An 18,564-nucleotide genomic window follows, 5' to 3' on the forward strand; every position below is an offset into this window, starting at 1 on the left:
TTAAAAATATGAAAAAAAATCACAAAAGTTCAAATCACCCCTCTTTTGCCACATTAAAAATAAAACAGTTAAAAAATGTTTAAAATATATAAATTTGGTATCGCTGCATTCAGAAAAGTTTGATATATCAAAATATAAAATAAATTAAATTAATCCAATCGGTGAATAGTGCAATGAGAAGAAAAATCGAAAAACACCAGAATTGCGGGTTTTTTTGGCTACCGCAACATTGTAATAAAATGCAATAAAAGGCGATTAAAACATTGTATATGTACTCCAAAATTGTATTACTAAAATTGTCAGCTCAAGGTGCAAAAAATAATCCCCCACACAGCCCTATATTCCAAAAACTGTAAATGTTACGGGTCTTGGAAATTGGCGACAAAAGCTACATTTTCTTTTTTACATATTTCCAATTTTTTTTTCATCACTTAAATGAAAAAATATATACATGTTTGGTATCTGCGTACTCGTACTGACCTGGAGAATCATATTGATAGGTCAGTTTTACCGTACAGTAAACATAGTAAATAAAAAACAAAACATCAACTGTGGAATTGAACTTTTTTTTGCAATTTCAACGCACTTGGAATTTTTTTCCCACTTTCCAGTACATCACATGATAAAATTAATGGTGTCACTCAAAATTACTACTCGTCCTGCAAAAAAGCAAGCCCTCAAACTGTTATGTGAATGGAAAAATAAAAAAGTTATGGCTCTTGGAAGAAGAGAAGGATAAAATGAAAACGGAAAATAGCCCCATCAGGAAGAGGTTAAAGTAAGAACAATTAGTGTACACTAAATGCATGAAAAGTAAAATTAAATGTCTTTTTTTAGGGAGAACCAGGGTATGGAATTCCTGGTCAGCCCGGATTAAAGGGAGACCCAGGGGAGAGAGTAAGTAAAGTTATCATTCTGTTTCTTATATGTTTTGAACAAGTAATCGTGCACATTAGTCTACTGGTTTTGATAATGTATCTTACGCCAAATGCTAGAGCTGTGAGAATGTTCTAGTTACAGTAAGTTTCCATCCTGACTCTTCTTTTGTCTGAAAATCTGATAACATTTTGTAATTTCTTAAGTGACGTTTACCCCCAAAGTCACTTGTAAATCTCTTCTGAATCAACTTTCATGTGGGAAATGCTAAAGTAGAAATGATTTCTTATTTGACTTAATAAGCTTCTATTCACTGTGTATTTGTGGTCATACTGTGCTCTAATTACCATTATAAGGACACCAGAAGACATTACACACAATTACACAAAGAAACTGCTTTTATGCACTACCTGTTTTAATATGCTATCTAAATTTAGTATCTAGTAGAAGGCTCTATATACTGTGTGTGCAGCAGAACTTAACGCAGTCAACAGAGCTGTTATCAATTATCGATTTCAATAGGCTTTTCCATAGTACAACCAAAAAGCCATAAGAACAACATGTACAAATTGTCACAAAAGAAAAAATACCAAAAATGCATATAACAACAACATTCATCCTTTGGTTATTGAAATGCCTTGGCTTGGCTCCTGTGTCCATACAATTAAGGTCTGGATCCCGATGGCCTAAAAAATGGCCACAGGTCTGTTATTGAAATCTGCTTATTTGGATATATGATGTCTAATATAAAGTTAACATATTAAACTGTATAGTGCAAGAGTTAAAATGCAGGGGAAAAATTGTGTTACTTAAAGGGGTTGTCCAATCTAAATTGATAAGTCTACAGTCACTCTGTGTGACTGCAGACTTCTGAATCCCTCCAGCGCAGGCACTGTGCTCTGTGAGGATTCGTCTGCTTCTGAGCGGGTACATATGCGCTATGCATATTCCTTGCCAGAGCCGGTCTAGTGGGCGTGTCCTCGCTCCATACACTTGTATTGAGTGAGGCCGCACCCACTAGATGTCTGCACTGGACGGGCACGTCACTAGACGGGTGCGGCCTCGCTCCCTACTAGACAGAGTATGCATAACGTATATGCACCCGCCGGTCCCGACTCTGAAACAGGCGAATCCTGGCAGCACACAGTGCACACTGGTGGGATTCTGAAGTCTACAGTCACACAGAGTGACTGGAGACTTATCAATTTAGACCAGACAACCCCTTTAACTTTGATTATTAATCTAAATTCTAATTGATTATTTGGTCATTTTGTCATTATTTGGACATTTCTATATTGTTTCTCACCTGGACATCATGACAACTTATGTTGTTATTTATTTATATTTGTTATTTATTTAGGTAAACTCATGTCTATTATGTGAAGCATTAATAAGTTGTGTTTTATGGTATCTGAGCATTCTCAATGAGGTTAATAAGAATTGTGTTGGTAATAATAATTATTGCTTGAAGCCACAATTGGTTTATGATTTTATTTTTATTTTAGGGTAACATTGGATTATCTGGAAAACCTGGTCCTAAAGTAAGTATATTGAATTATTGAATTAATTAGGGTAATTGGAATGGTTTGTGTTCAGCCATTGTAAATTTTTTGATGAATGTTGTTACAAAAAGCATGTTTACAGTCAAAATCAAACGTGAGTAATAAGCATAGAGTATAGTCTCTTCTGGTCGTTTATCATATAGTGAGACCTCTTTCAGATGACCATCCAAAATTGCAGATAAAAATGTACTTCTTATGGGATGGACCTCTCAAAAAGATCATAGAAAAACAGTTAAAATGTTGACAAATGAAAATGGCTTGCTCCATTAGTTAACATTGTTTCTTGTGGTGTCAGGCTAGTATTAAATTAATAATTTTTCTCAAAATTCAATGTTTTTTTATTTTTACATAAAAATATAAAAAGACAAACTTAGCAAAAATGCCTTCACATGGCAATGCATAATAGTACAGAATGAGAATAATAATACAAGAATACAAACAACCTAGCTCAAAAGGACTAATAACGAAAAGAGGCTGGTTCAAAATACATGTTTAGAGGTACAAAATCATTCTAGAAGAAGTGTCCAAATGCGATTTGAGAGAGAGAGAGAAAGAGAGACAGTTCAAAGGAAAGAGAAATAGTGAGAGAAAAGGAAGAGAAATACAAGGGGGTGGAGGGTAAGGGGATTAAGTAAACCATTGAGGGCAGGAGGATCATAGGGGGGATGATTTTGAACCCTTGGAAACTCAAGATGCTGCTGGATTGGGAAGGGGAGTGGTACTCAAAGGTACAAAGCGTTAATGTAAAACCTCATCTGGAATAAGCAGTTCAGTTCTGGGCACCAGTTAATAGAAATGATTCTCTGGAGTGAGAACAGGTACAGTGCTGCTCACCATTATTGGCACCCCTTCATTTTTTCATAGACTGCACAATATCTTCAGAAATAATTGGAAATGTGCCAAAGATACAGTGAAGTAAATAGGTATTTGATCCCTTGCTGTTTTTGTAAGTTTGCCCACTGACAAAGACATGAACAGTCTATAATTTTAAGGGTAGGTTAATTTTAACATTGAGAGATAGAATATCCCCCCAAAAATCAGGAAGATCACATTGTATAAATTAGATAATTTATTTTGCATTTTGCAGTGAGAAATAAGTATTTGATCCCCTACAAACCATTATGAGTTCTGGCTCCTACAGACAAGTTAGACGCTCCTTATCAACTCGTTATCTGCATTAAAGACAGCGGTCTTACATAGTCACCTGTATAAAAGACTCCTGTCCACAGACTCAATTAATCAGTCAGACTCTAACCTCTACAACATGGGCAAGACCAAAGAGCTTTCTAAGGATGTCAGGGACACGATCATAGATCTGCACAAAGCTGGAATGGGCTACAAAGCCAGAAGTAAGATGCTGGGTGAGAAGGAGACAACTGTCTCCTTTCATCCAGCGTGAGAAAATGGAAGAAATACAAAATGACTTTCAATCGACATCGATCTGGGGCACCATGCAAAATCTCAACTCATGGGGTATCCTTGATCATGAGGAAGGTGAGACATCAGCCTAAAACTACACGGGGGGAACTTGTTAATGATCTCAAGGCAACTGGGACCTCAGTCACCAAGAAAACTATTGGTAACACATTACACCTTAAAGGTTTAAAATCCTGCAGTGCCTGCAAGGTCCCCCTGCTCAAGAAGGCACATGTGCAGGCCCATCTGAAGTTTGCCAATGAACACTTGGATGATTCTGTGACTTATTAGGAGAAGGTGCTGTGGTCAGATGAGACAAAAATTGAGCTCTTTGGCATTAATTCAACTCGCCGTATTTGGAGGAAGAAGAAGGATGAGTACAACCCTAAGAACATTGTCCCAACTGTGAAGCATGGTGGGGGAAACATTATACTTTGGGGGTGCTTTTCTGCAAAGGGGACAAGATGACTGCACCGTACTGAAGGGTAGATGGATGGGGTCATGTATTGCGAGATTTTGGCCAACAACCTCCTTCCCTCAGTAAGAGCATTGGAGATAGGTCGTGGTGGAAAGTGTTACCCACAGCCTGTCAGGGTGATGAGAAGGTGGTACCCACAGCCTGTCAGTATGGTGGCAGAGAAGTATCCCCAGTCTGTCAAGGTGAGGAGAAAGGATTACTAACAGCCTGTCAGGCTGATGGGAAAGTTTTGTTATCCCCCGGGGAGACAGCCTACATAGCCTCTGTCACCAGCAGGGCTGTCTTCTGGACCCTCATCATTCTGCAGGATAACTGAACCAGTTTATGACACAGAGCAGGTCCAAGAGGGTTCCTGTGAAGTTGGGGCCTTAACATAGTTTCCGACTACCTCTAGCCAGGAGTTTCAGACTGCACTACCCATAGATGCCAGTCTTGAGGCGCTGAGTGACCTCACAGAGTAGCCCATCTCCGAGTCCAAGAAGGAAAGGGTATTGTGAGATCTAGGGAGGTTGTGGGCTTTGGAGATGATCTGTAAATCAGTCTCTCATTACACTTCTAAGGGGGAGGTGCAGTAGAGAAAAATTGTAAAATCCATAAAGACATCTCAGGAGATGGGACACCCTCACATTGAACATATGGGATTAATTATAAATGGGGAAATGAGAAAGAGCTGATACTTCAACCTCCATTAAAGTGTGACCTCCCACCATGAACAGGTAATTACAACAAGGGATCTGCTGAGAGCCAGTCACCAAGTCTAGGATTCATATACTCAGAGGCGGAGAAATACAGGTGCTTCCTCTGTTCAAAGGAATTATCTCAGACACTCTGTAGCCAGTGGTCAGTGATGAATATTGGGGTTTGCAAAGATCCAATATTTATGGGAGATATATTTTTGGCGTCATGGCAAAGTAACGAACATAACACATTCACTCACTTCACTGTAAGGCTGGCCGAACACCTCCAACTTAATATCAGTCAGATGGATGATGCTATCCACGCCATGTTTCATTTCTATCGAAAGGAAAAATCGTGATAGGAAACATGACAACAATAGCTCCTGCCTGGGTCCTCCAGGGGTGAAGATATCCTGAAAGTTGGGGTATCTCATAATTTTCTAAAGGCCTAGCACATGCCACAACCAGCCCCCCATATTTGCTCACCAAGAGAAGGTATGTGGGCGTATCCTTGATCCAATAATAATCAAAGTTTGGGTTTTTGTCATTTGTGAGTTCTGGAAGATACAGTACTCTGTGGTTCTGTCCATTGCTCTAAGGAGTTGGTCTAAGGAGTGCTTCCCTTTGGTAAGTTCTGAGCCATTTCTGTGACATAGGTTTAGAACTTTTTCTTTTGTTATCCTTTTTATTCTATGTGATTGTATGTACCGTATTGTTTTGTTCCCATTTTGTAACATCTTTGTATATTTTTTTATAAACATGCCTACTTTTCCTGATTAGATATCTAAAATTTAATTGCTCCATTTCTCTTGCTCTGTAAACCGCAACCCTGAAGCCATACGCTACTTGTCGGGTGTCCAATCAGCCTGTATAAACGATTGATGTGACAGCTAGTTTTTTGTAGGTTATTGGGAAGCTTGGCGGTGACTGTACCAGAGTATATATATCTTTATATATTCCGTGCGTTGAAATTGGATGTGTATATATTATAACTGTGAGCTCCCTAATATCCGACCTAGTAATGAAAGCAGCCATGGCCTCAACCATCAATCATTAGCCAATTGCGTAATTGTCTTGATAATTGGAGGCGGCTGAGTGCTGGTTCTTGAACATCAGGCAACAGGGGGGATATATCTGTGGGATCTCCCAGTTGTTCCCTGACACTGTTTATTATGAGTTTGTCATATATTGTTTTATATATTTAAGAAATAGATTGGGCAGTAACAAGTGGTGAGATGTGACTTGGAGAGAGAATGAGCAAGTTTTTCTTCAGTGATGGTGGGAAAGAACGTTATTGGAGAAAGGCATTGGTCTATTATAGATACAGTGGTTGCGGTGGTTGAACATTAAAGCGTTGTCTGATGTGGTTGATCTTGTTTTTGAAGTATGAGGCAAAACCTTCTTTAGAAATGAGGTAGGTTGGAGGGAGAAACAGTGAATGGAGTAGGGAATTAAAAGTATTGAAAAAGTTTTTTGGGAATATGGGATAGAAAAGATATGAAACTTGTGAGTTAGTCCTACTTAGCACAGTTGAGGGCTGACTTAAGTTTGAAAATTTCTTGTTTGACAGTAGTAAAGTATTCCAGTGCGTTTTCTTTTAGCGTTGCTCTGCAGCCCTGAATGCTTGCTGCAGCTTTTTTTGTGAGGTTGGTGTGCCAGAATTGTCTATAGATTTGTCACCTTCTGCTATGTACAAGAGGGCAACCCAGTCAATAACTGATATGAATGCATCATTGTAGAAAACGGTGGCTCTGTCTGCATCATGGAGTGAAGATATGGGTAGTGGTAGCAGAGAGTCAGAGAGTGTGTGAATGTCTAGAAGAGGTGAGAGGTTTCTGTGGTGGGGGGGGTGCTATTTGTAGGTATTGTTAAGTAGATGATAGTCTAATAAGGGGAGAGGTGAGGTCATGAAGTTAGATAGAGAAGAGAGAGGGGTTAAGATGATGCCTAAGGTATGTCCATCTTTATGGGTGGATATAGACGGGGCTTGCTGATGTCCCCTAGATGTGAAAGACAGAGGGACTGAGACACCATATTTTCCCCTAGACCTGCGGTGATGACATGGATTGCTCTTGGAGATGTTGTTGGCGGTTGAAAAATGCTTTAATGTCACCTTGTAGGGAAGCACATCTGATGGCAGACTTACATCTTCCCTTTTTGCCAATTTTAAACATATTGTAAACCCAGGTGCCAGCAGATTATGTTCTGAGTATCTCAGGAGGAGGAGGTGCTGGAGGAGCTCAGGACAACATTTCTTCACAGAGTTCTAACAAGCCACTTCCCCTTTATTAATAATTTTTTTATTGCAACATTGACTTCCAGGGGGTTGTACATATGAAATAGAGTGGGATTTAAACAAAAAAACTTGAATAAACAATAAAGACAAGGAAATAAACTTGAATTACCAAGTGACAGGCTGGTAGCAGAGGAGAGAGGGTCTTGCCTTTAAGAGTTGCAATCTATGTGGAAAAATGAAATTATCAATATTTCCACTGATTACAGTAGGAAAAGTCATTTTCTGTCAGATGAACAAATTGTAGATATATAGTAGAAAACTAATCTTTGTGCTCAAATTTGCAATGTGATTACAGTGAGTTCTCTTAAAGCACTAGCACTAGTCCCCGCTCTTCATATCCACATTCATAGTTTATTTTGCATGTTATAAAATTGTCCTTAGTGTGGAACAATGTGTGTAATCCAACAAAATTGGAAATGATCAGATATAGCTTAGATCAACACAGTTTAAACCTGTAAAGGCAACCTGTCATGTCCCCACATGCTATTAACCTGTAGATACAGGGTTATGCTGCAGGTTAATAGCAATCCAACGCTGCCTGGCTGCAATACTGAAAGCGCGGCTATTGGGAGGAGATGAACTTTATTCTTCCCTGGAGCCACCTGCTTTCACTCTTAGAGGCGTGCTTGGAGCGGCTTCATTCACCGCTCAGTATACTGTGATTGGGGGCTATTAGTGCATCCCAGCACTTGGATTGTCAGCTTGCTCTGCACAGATGTGCTGCATCATGAGCTGCCAATCATTTCCTCCCCATAGTAATTTATGAGAGAATGACATCCTAAAATAACAAATGAAGGCTAAATAGGTATTTCCTGTTGCAAATTAAATAAATTGCACCCTTAAAAAGCAACATTAATATAAGAAGCCTAGAAGAGTTTGGACAAATTGATAAAAGGCACCATAGGCTCTATCGTCTGTCACAATCATATTGTGGATTTCTTTTTTAAGATTCCCTCATAAAACACTATTTTCATTGTTTCTATTAGTAAAGGCTCAAATCTGTGAAATGAATTTGATTTTAATGACAGCATTGTTCTTAATAGGGAGACGATGGTGGCAAAGGTCAAAAGGGTGAACCTGGAACTTCTTGGACTATGCCTGGAATAAGAGGTAAAGATGTAAGTAGAAATGGTAGAGACCTTACAGAACATTCTTAAATGTTTAAAAACTACATTTCCGCAATACTTTTATTACACATGCAGTATACAGTGATGCTTGAAAACTATGCACAAGTTCTAAAAGTAAATAAATTGAACCAAATAAAAAAAATAAGTCCTAAATATTAGATTTTTTTTTTTAATGAGGAAAGTATGTGAACATTTAAAATTAGCAAATGATTTGAAGGTGAAATTAGAGTTTGTTGTTTTCAATCAATGGGATGACAATCATGTGTGAGTGAGCGACCTATATTTTTATTAAAGAACAGAGACCTATCAAATTCTTTGTTTATGTATGTGTATTATGGCACTACCAAAGATGATTTCTAAGAAAGAAGAGTTGTTGATGCTTTTGAGGCTGGAAAAGGTTACAAAACTATCTCTAAATAATTTTGACTCCATTAATCCAGTCAGACAGATTGTGTAAAAATGAAGGAAATTCAAGGCCATCATTACCCTCTACAGGAGTGCTCTTTAACAAAGATCAATCCAAGAGCAAGGTGTATAATAGTCTATGAGCACACCCAAGGTAACCTCTAAGCAACTAAAGGCCCCCTTCACATGAGCTAGTTTTAATGTTCATGAGTTCACCATCAGGAGGACTCTGAACTACAATGGTGTACTACAATGGTGTGCAAATAGCATTCTTGTGGTTACTTGATTGCCCACTCCCAGCACTGGAGAATCCTCACAGCGTGTAGTGTGTACGATGAGATGGTTCACAAGTCTGCAGTCATTTAGGCAAATTGGGTGGCTCATAGTAGCACGAGCAATATGCAGCCTGGTATTGAAAAACTGACTCTTTGGAGACATGGCCATTCCATGAGTGATTGATTCATTCTGTACTGCAAGTGAAATTGGAAATAACATACCAAGCCTAAAACATCAAAGTCTCTATACAAACCATCAGAACACGTTTGCACAAGATCGGGTTATGAGACGTCCAGCTATAGGTGTTCCATTCACCTCATGCCACTATTCTCAAAGGCTATCATGGTGCAGAGCAAGATTGCAATGAAGGCTGGAATGGAGATCTGGCTTCTTCAGTGATGAGTCCCTCTTTTTTCTTGGATGTAATGTTTTCCAGAGATTGATTTGGATAAGTCACAACATTCATACTCTTTGGATTATGCTGTGGAGTGACTTAATGTACAGTAGCCAGGCCCTTCTAGTCTTCATTCTAGGTACACTAACAGCTCGTTACATTGATTTACTCATGAAACCTGTAGTACGGCCATTTCTCCAATGTGTCCCAGGAGCCTTTTTTCAGCACTAGGGGAGTTCACATGTTGCTTGTGCTATTGAGAGCAGCCTGTGTGGCCTAAAGATGCTACTATGGCCTGCAGCATCTCCGAACTTGTCACCCATTGTCAACATCTGGGACATCATTGGTCTGCAATTGCAAAATGAGCTGCTACAGCTGATTTTGATGATAACCTCATTAATAGCATACAAAAGTGTGTAAGTGCACGTATTTTTACACTCTGTGTTTATACACGATACTGAATACATCGAGATGCTTTGAAAACTTTTGTTTCCATTTATTTTCAGAATTTTCACCATTAATGGGGACCGGTCACGTGAAAAAAACGCTATTTACCTAGCAAAATGAACTTTATTCCTCACGGCAGCGTTAGGCATTCAGTGGGGGTGGTTCCAGTGTGGATTAAGTAACATCTAAATGTATAGAGAGCGGAGGCTGTAACCACGCACCTGGCACTGCCTGACAGGCATCCCTAATGCTAAGCTGCTGTCAGTCAGTGTTGGAGGTTCACAATGCCATTAACCTACAGAATAACCCCATATGTGTAGGATAATTGTGTTTTTTCACATAACAGGTTCCCTTTAACACGTTAATTGATCCTTTTGAGTTCCATAATTCCACAACTTTTCCTTCTTAGTGTTGCACTATCAATATATACAGTTCTGTGCTAACAGTGTTTATAGTTTATTTTCATGAATTAATAAGCAAGAATGAAAAAAAGAGAAATCCAAATAAAATTAATATTTACTCTGACCACCCTTTGATCCTCAAAGCAACATTAAAACATCATTTTCTTCTAGGTACACTTTCACAGTGTTTGAAGCACCTTGGTTGTTCCAAACATCTTGGAGAATTAACTCAGGTGTGGATATACCATTGGTGCAACCTGTGCATCTGCCCACTTTCACCCCAAACCAACAAACACCATCTATCACAGACACATTATTGGACTGCAAATGGCTCATATGCTGTTCTGGCACATGTGCCCTCTTCAGTCTATGTCCACCACTGAACTAACTGAAGATCTTCTGTGGATGTAGGCTTATGCATAGGCTTCTTTCTCTTCATGTAATCTCACACAGACTCGATCATGTTGAGATCTGGTCTCTGTGGGGGCCATATCATCACTTCTGGACTCCTTGTTCTTCTTTATGTTGAAAACAGTTCTTAATACCATTGTCAGCATGTTTGGGGTCGCTGTCCTGCTGCAGACTTAATTTGGAACCAATTAGATGCTTCCCTTATGATATAGCAATCTGGATAAGTATCTGCCTATATTTCTCAGCATTGAGGACACCATGAATATTTTTGACTAAATCCACAACTTAATTTGCTGAAATGCAGTTTCATATTTGCAAGGAACCTCCACCATGGTTTACTGTTGCCTGCAGACACTCATTATTGTACAGTCCTTCAACTCTTTGGTCAACAAACTGTCTTCTGTTACAATCATAGCTGAGTCACTGGGCCTTGTTTTCATATCAAAGCATATTTAGATGCAATTTTTCCATGAAGACCGCTTCTGGCTAGACTTTTTTGAACAGTATATTAGTGTAGCTGGATCCCACTAGCAACTTCTGAGCTGATGGCACTGTTGGACATCTACAGATTTTGAAGGGAAGTAAGCATGATATGTCTTTTTTTCTACTACTCTAAGTTTACTTGGCAGACCACTGCATCTGAAGTCCCCAGCATTACCCATTTCTATGTGTTCTCAATACAGAGAAATACAGGCAGATACTAATTCATCCTGTAATATCATTGGGGAGGCATCCCACAGGCTCTAGATTAATCCTGTAGCTGAACAACGACCCCAAACATACAACCAATGTCATTAAGAACTATCTTCATAGTAAAGAAGAACAAAGAAGTGATGTGATGGCCCACTCTGAACTCAGCACCATCAAGTCTGTCTGTGAATACATGAAAAGACAGAGGAATATTACCTGTGGTGATTTCTCCAAGATGTTTGGAACAATCTTCCTGCCAAGTTACTTCTAAAACTGTGTGCAAGTGTACCTAGAAGAATTGAGACTTTGATATTGTTTTGAAGGCAAATATTGATAACAATAAATATTTATTTGATTTAGATTTGTTCTTTCACTTAGCATTTTGTTAATTGATAAAAATTATTATTTATTTATATAGCACCATTGATTCCATGGTGCTGTACATAATAAGGGATTGCTTACAAAATACAGATATCACTTACAGTAAATGACTAACAATGATAGACTGGTACAGAGGGAAGAGGACCCTGCCCTTGTGGGTTACATTCTACAGGATGGGGAGGGAGACAGTAGGTTGGGGGGTTGCAGCAGCTCTTGTGGTGGTGATGCGGCAGCGTGGTCATTGCAGGTTGTAAGCTTGCTTGAACAGATGGGTTTTCAGGTTCCGTCTGAAGGATCTGAATGTGGCAAATAATCGGACGTGTTGAGGCACAGAATTCCAGACGATGGTGGATATACAGGAGAAGTCTTGGAGGTGATTGGGTGAGAACGAATATGTGGAGGAGAGGAGATGGTCTTGGGAGGACAGGAGATTACGTGAGGGAATATATTGTGAGATTAGTTCAGAGATGTAAGGAGGAGAAAGGTTATGGATGGCTTTGTAGGTCAGTGTTAGTAGTTTGAACTGGATACGCTGGGCAATTGGGAGCCAGTGAAGAGATTTGCAAAGGGAGGTAGCAGAGGAGTAGCGAGGAGAGAGATGTACTAGGAGGGCAGCAGAGTTAAGGACAGACTGGAGAGGTGCGAGAGTGTTAGCAGGTAGGCCACAGAGGAGGATGTTACAGTAGTCAAGGCGGGCGGGAGATGATGAGGGCATGCATAAGCAGTTTAGTAGATTGAGGGTTGATAAAAGGACGGATTCTGGAAATATTTTTGAGCTGGAGGCGACAGGAGGTGGCGAGGGCTTGGATGTGTGGTTTGAAGGACAGTGCAGAGTCAGGGGTTACGCCGAGGCAGCAGATTTGTGGTACAGGGGAAAGAGTGATGTCATTTATTGAGATAGATAGATCAGATGGGGAAGATATACGAGATGGAGGAAAGATGATAAATTCAGATTTGTCCACATTGAGTTTGAGGAAGCAAAAGGAGAAGAAGGAGGATATGTCTGATAGACATGCTGGGATTCTGGACAGCAGAGAGGTGACGTCTGGGCCAGAGAGGTAGATCTGAGTGTTATCGGCATACAGTTGGTACTGGAAACTATGGGACTTTATGAGCTGACCTAGGCCAAGGGAATAGATGGAGAAGAGTACGGGTCCTAGGATGGAGCCTTGAGGGACTCCAACAGAGAGAGGGCAAGATGAGGAGGTAGTGTGGAAGTGGGAGACGCTAAATGTGTGGTTGGAAAGGTATGAGGACATCCAGGATAGGGCAAGGTCTTTGACACCAAAGAAGAGAGGATCTGTAGTAGGAGGCAGTGATCAACTGTGTCAAGGGCAGAGGACAGGTCTAGAAGGAAGAGTATGGAGAATTGTCTGTTAGCTTTGGCTGTAAGTAAGTCATTAGTAATTTTGGTAAAGACAGCTTCGGTGGAATGGTAGGGACAGAAGCCAGATTGTTGGTTGTCAAAGAGATAGTTAGATGAGAGATGAGAGGAGAGTTCAGGTTGAACATGTTGCTCAAGAAGTTTGGAGGCGAATGGGAGCAGTGATATGGGGCGATAGATGGACAAAGCGGTTGGGTCGAGGGATGGCTTTTTGAGGATAGACGTGATTGTGGCATCTTTGAAAGCTGAGGGAAAGGTACCAGAAGTTAGTGATAGGTTGAAGAAATGGGTTAGGGATGGGATGAGTGTGGGGATGAGGATGGGGAGGAGGTGGGATGGGGTTAAGTGCACAAGTGGTGAGGTGTGATTTGGAGAGGAGGCGAGTAAGCTCTTCTTCAGTGATGTTGGAGATAGAGGTTATAGAGGAAGGGCAATGGTCTGGAAAACAAAGGAGTTGTGGCTGTCGGACAATGAAGGCTTGTCTTATTTGGTCACTCTTGTTTTTGAAGTGTGTGGCAAAGTCTTCAGCAGTGATGAGGGAGGTCGGAGGGGGCAGTGGAGGGCGGAGGAGAGAGTTAAAAGTGTTGAATAGTTGTTTGGGGTTGTAGGATAAGGAAGATATGAGGGTTGTGAAGTAGACCTGCTTAACGGAGGTGAGGGCTGATTTGAATGCAAGTGTTGCAGGTTTGAATGCAGTGAAGTCACCTTGAGTATGTGTTTTCTTCCAACGCCGCTCTGCAACCCTGGACACTTGCTGAAGCATTTTAGTGAGGTTATTGTGCCAGGGTTGTCTATTGATTCATCAGTGGTAGAATAGAATCACAGAGACTGAGTGTGTAGATGTGCAATGTTTCTGCGGGGGTGTGCTAGTTACTGGACATGGATGACAGGTGAGGAGGACAGGGATGAGAAAGTTAGTAAATGGTGGTCAGATAGGGGGAGGGGTGAGATTGAGAGGTTAGATAGGGAGCAGAGTCGGGTGAAGATAAGGTCCAGTGTATGTCCGTCTGTGTGGGTGGCTGGGGAGGACCACTGAGTGAGTCCAAAAGATGAAGTAAGTGACAGGACTTTGGAGGCTGCTGACTGGTGGGTGTCAATGGGGATGTTGAAGTCGCCCATAATGATGGTGGGAATGTCAGCAGAGAGAAAGTGAAGAAGCCAGGTGGAGAATTGGTCAATAAAGGGAGTGACCGGGCCCGGAGGTCTGTATATGACAGCCGCTTGGAGGTTGGAGGGAGAGGAGATGCGGACAGAGTGGACTTCAAAAGAAGGGAGAATAAGGGAGGGTATAGGTGGGATTGGGTTAAAGGTGCAGTTGGTAGAAAGGAGAAGACCCACTCCTCGACCATGCCTGTTTCCAGGGCGAGGAGTGTGGGTGAAGTGCAAGCCACAGTAAGACAGCGCAGCAGGGGAGGCAGTGTCGGAGCCAGTGGCGTGCCGCCCATAGAGGCAGACCACGCCACTGCTATGGGACCCCAGCGTTCAGGGGGCCCGGAGACGAGTGCTCTGTTCATAGACACGCCCCTCCAGATCACTGCGCTGCGTGCACAACAGAGAGGAGCTGAGCAGCCAGAGCGTGTGATTATTGGAGCCTGGAAAGAGACAGAGGGAGCCGTCCTGGATGCAGAGACTCAGCTGACACTCACTGCAGGTTAGCAGGGCAGCGCCGTGCTCTCTGTGTGAAACGTCTCAGTCAAATGAGTTTCCAAGTACATGCTATTTGTTGGATGTGCGGGTGTTAAGGCAGTAGGAGTGGGGGGTCGTAAATAGAAATCTACTAACTATTTACAGGTTTCTAGGGAGGAGGGCTGTGATTATGCAGAAAGAGTCAGGAAGCCTCCTTCACACTGAGCTACTATCACACTGTTCTGTGTCAGTCACCAAAAGGCTTGAGGAGGAACTTCTGGGACCAGAGGGGATTACAGCTGAAAATTAATAAACTGTATAAATTACTGCTTTACACACATTTATCTGCACGGCAGGTCATGCTCTCCTAGTCAGGACTTTTAAGAGTCTGTGGGACCTTTTACTGTGATGGGGACTACTGAAAGGGGGTCATCATGTGGTGTTGGGAGCTTGTGGCGACAATCATATTGTGGTGGGGACTACTGTGGGGGCCAATATTTGCTTATTTTATTTTACTCACTTGTCGTATTTTTCGGATTATAAGAAGCACTTTTTTCTCCCCAAATTTGGGAGGAAAAAAGGGGTGCGTCTTATAATGAGAAGGTATGGTATTTTCCCTGGGGGGCGGCGTTGGATTGGGGTCCCAGACACAGGAGGTTGGCGGCTGCGGGGGTAGCGGGGCGATGTTGCGGCACCGTCCTCAGATGAAATGTCAGTGATTCAAGGTGGTGGAGGCGGCGGGAGCTGGGTGAGTTCAGCGGGGCGATGCTGCGGCCCCGTCCTCAGAAGCTGGTGGTGAGCGGAGGGGAGGTTCCCTATTCCGTACATAGCCCTGACATAGCCCTGCACTGTGCTTCTGTAAAATGGCCGCCGGAGCATGCACAGATTGAGATCTCTAGAGACGAGATCTCGTCTCCCGAGATCTCGATCTGTGCATGCTCCGGCGGCCATTTTACTGATTGCCCTGCTGAACTTGCCCAGCTCCTGCCTGCACCACCACTGCCTTGAATCACTGACATTTCTTCTGAGGACGGGGCCCGCAGCATCGCCAGTCTCCTGCCGCAGCCACCTAAGCCGCCAATCTCCGGTATGTTTGACCCTGGCTCCTGTGACCCCCGCTCCACTACCACTGCCCCAGGTAAAAAGGATTATAAGTCACACCATTTTATTTAAAAAAAAATTTTTTTCCTATTTTGAACCCCAAAATTTGGGGTGCATCTTATAATCCGCAAAATACGGTATATACTGTATTTATTTTACTCACTTATATAGCTCCATTAATTCCACAGTGCTTTACAATTCAGACAATTTATAGACATTATGGGCACTGTCCCCATCAGGGTTCACAATCTAAATTCCCTATCAGTAAGTCTTTGGAGTGTGGGAGGAAACCGGAGAATGCGGAGGAAAACCGCGCAAACCCGGGGAGAACATACAAACTCCTTGCAGATGTTGTCCTTGGTGGGATTGAACCCAGGACCCCAGCGCTGCAAAGTGCTAACCACTGAGCCACTGTGCTGCCTATTCCTGTGTGTGGGGGAAATGTGCTGACCATCATACTGTGGGTACCTTCATCATATTGTTTGGTGGTCCTGTGGAGGGCCTGTGGGGCCATCAAACTGTGTGAGGGCCCTCATACAATGTGAGTCTGTGGGGATCATCACACTTTGTGGGGACCATCATACTGTGTGTGGGTGGGGTTCCTGTGGGGGGGGGTTTGTGAGGGCCTTCATACTTTGTGGGTGTGTGTGGGCCATCATACTGTGTTGAGGTGCTGTCAAAGCTATCATATTGCGTGGGTGGTTGTGGGGACATCATACTTTGCTGGGGGAACTATGGAGTCATCATACTGTGCATGTGGGGATTACAGTAGGGGAATTTACTGTAGGGGTTATCATACAGTTTGTTGGACTCATTTTTGGGGGTATTTAAATCTATAGGGCAATAAAAGGGTTGAGAACACTAAAAGGCTTTAGTATGGGCACATTTACCATGTACATGCCACAAGACATGTCCATTTCCCTGTCTTCAAAAGTAGAAAGATATGCCCTTTTGTGACTGTGCCTATACATTGTGATTCCACTTACTTTGCAGATTTTTTTTTATGGGGAAGGGAGGCCCAATTTGGACTTTTGCTATGGGGCCCCATGATTTCTATGTACGCCCCTGGTCGGAGGGTGTCAGCCATGTTTCAGTGATGTCCAGGAAGGAGAGATTACGAGAAGTAAAGAGGTTGTGAATAACATGCAGCCTAAAATAAACTATTAACACGTCGATTTTTTATAGCATTCTCACTTTGCAGCATTTTTCCACAACTGCCTAAAATGTTTGTATCTATCTATCTACAGTTGAAATCAGAAGTTTACATACACTATATAAAATGACACATATGCCTGTTTTTCTCAATATCTGACATGAAATCAGAATAAACCTTTCCCGTTTTAGGTCAATTAGGATTACCATAATTTTTAAAATTTGCCAAATGCCAGAATAATGAGAGAGAGAGAATGTTTTAAGGCATTTTTATTACTTACTGCTTCCACAAGCTTCTCACAATAGTTGGTTGGAATTGGGGCCCAATCCTCCTGACAAAACAGGTACAACTGATCCAGCTTTGTAGGTCTCCTTGCTCGCACGTGCCTTTCAGCTTTGCCCATAAATGTTCAATAGGATTGAGATCAGGGCTTTTTGATGGCCACTCCAAACATTGACTTTGTTATCCTTAAGCCACTTTGTTACCATTTTGACAGTATGCTTCGGGTCATTGTTCATTTGGAAGACCCATTTCCGCCCAAGCTTTAACTTCCTGGCTGATGTCTTGAGATGTTTCTTCAGTATTGCCTCATAATCTTCTTTTCTCATGATGCCATCTATTTTGTGAAGTGCACCAGTCCCTCCTGCAGTAAAAAAAACCCATAACATGATGCTGCCACCCCAGTGTTTCACAGTTGGGATGGTGTTCTTAGGCTTACAAGCTTCTTCATTTTTCCTCCAAACATAACGATGGTCATTATGCCCAAAAAGTTCAATTTTAGTTTACTCAGACCACAGAACACGTCTCCAAAAATTAACAGAGGCGGTTGATCCAGCACTTCCAGTAAAACGTATATTTTTATTCAGAAAATTTCATCCATACAAGATATATAATTCCATAAGAGCTCCACAAAAACATATGGAAAAGTGTGTCATCTGAGGAAATAGTCCCAAGGGAGATACATTCAGGGTATTGGTTGACGCGTTTCGAAGTGATACTTCTAATTCATAGGAGGTTATGAATAAGAAGTATCACTTCGAAACGTGTCAACCAATACCCTGAATGTATCTCCCTTGGGACTATTTCCTCAGATGACACACTTTTCCATATGTTTTTGTGGATTTCTTATGGAATTATATATCTTTTATGGATGAAATTTTCTGAATAAAAATATACGTTTTATTGGAAGTACTGGATCAACCGCCTCTGTTATATGGACTATTCCCTTTGGAACTTGGATCCGTGCACACCTGCATCTGTGAATAGGTGAGCTGATTGTCTACAATTTTTCTTCTCCAAAAATTAAGGTCTATTTTCATGTGTGCATTTGCAAATGACACGCCCCCTGGGCCATGGGATACTCAGTAGCCGCGCCGGTCGGTGCTGGGGGATGTCATGGTGGCAGTGACCCGGTCTGTGACCCAGGGTGGTCAATAAAAGGGGAATAAAGTAAAAGGAATAAA

At 41.8% G+C, this 18,564-nt stretch overlaps 1 protein-coding gene across 1 annotated transcript in view; it reads left to right on the plus strand.

Moving 5' to 3' along the window:
- LOC141167259 (uncharacterized) overlaps positions 1–18,564 on the plus strand; it is a 705,047-nt gene that overhangs the window by 302,331 nt on the left and 384,152 nt on the right. Inside the window, exons 46-48 of the mRNA XM_073654695.1 lie at positions 838–897; positions 2,382–2,417; positions 8,349–8,423. Coding sequence (XP_073510796.1) covers positions 838–897; positions 2,382–2,417; positions 8,349–8,423 — 171 coding nt within the window. The remainder of the gene's footprint in view (positions 1–837; positions 898–2,381; positions 2,418–8,348; positions 8,424–18,564) is intronic.

The sequence above is a fragment of the Phyllobates terribilis genome, unplaced genomic scaffold, assembly GCF_046119375.1.
Source record: "Phyllobates terribilis strain yellow unplaced genomic scaffold, ASM4611937v1 Scaffold_11__3_contigs__length_659146591, whole genome shotgun sequence".
NCBI lineage: Eukaryota > Metazoa > Chordata > Amphibia > Anura > Dendrobatidae > Phyllobates > Phyllobates terribilis.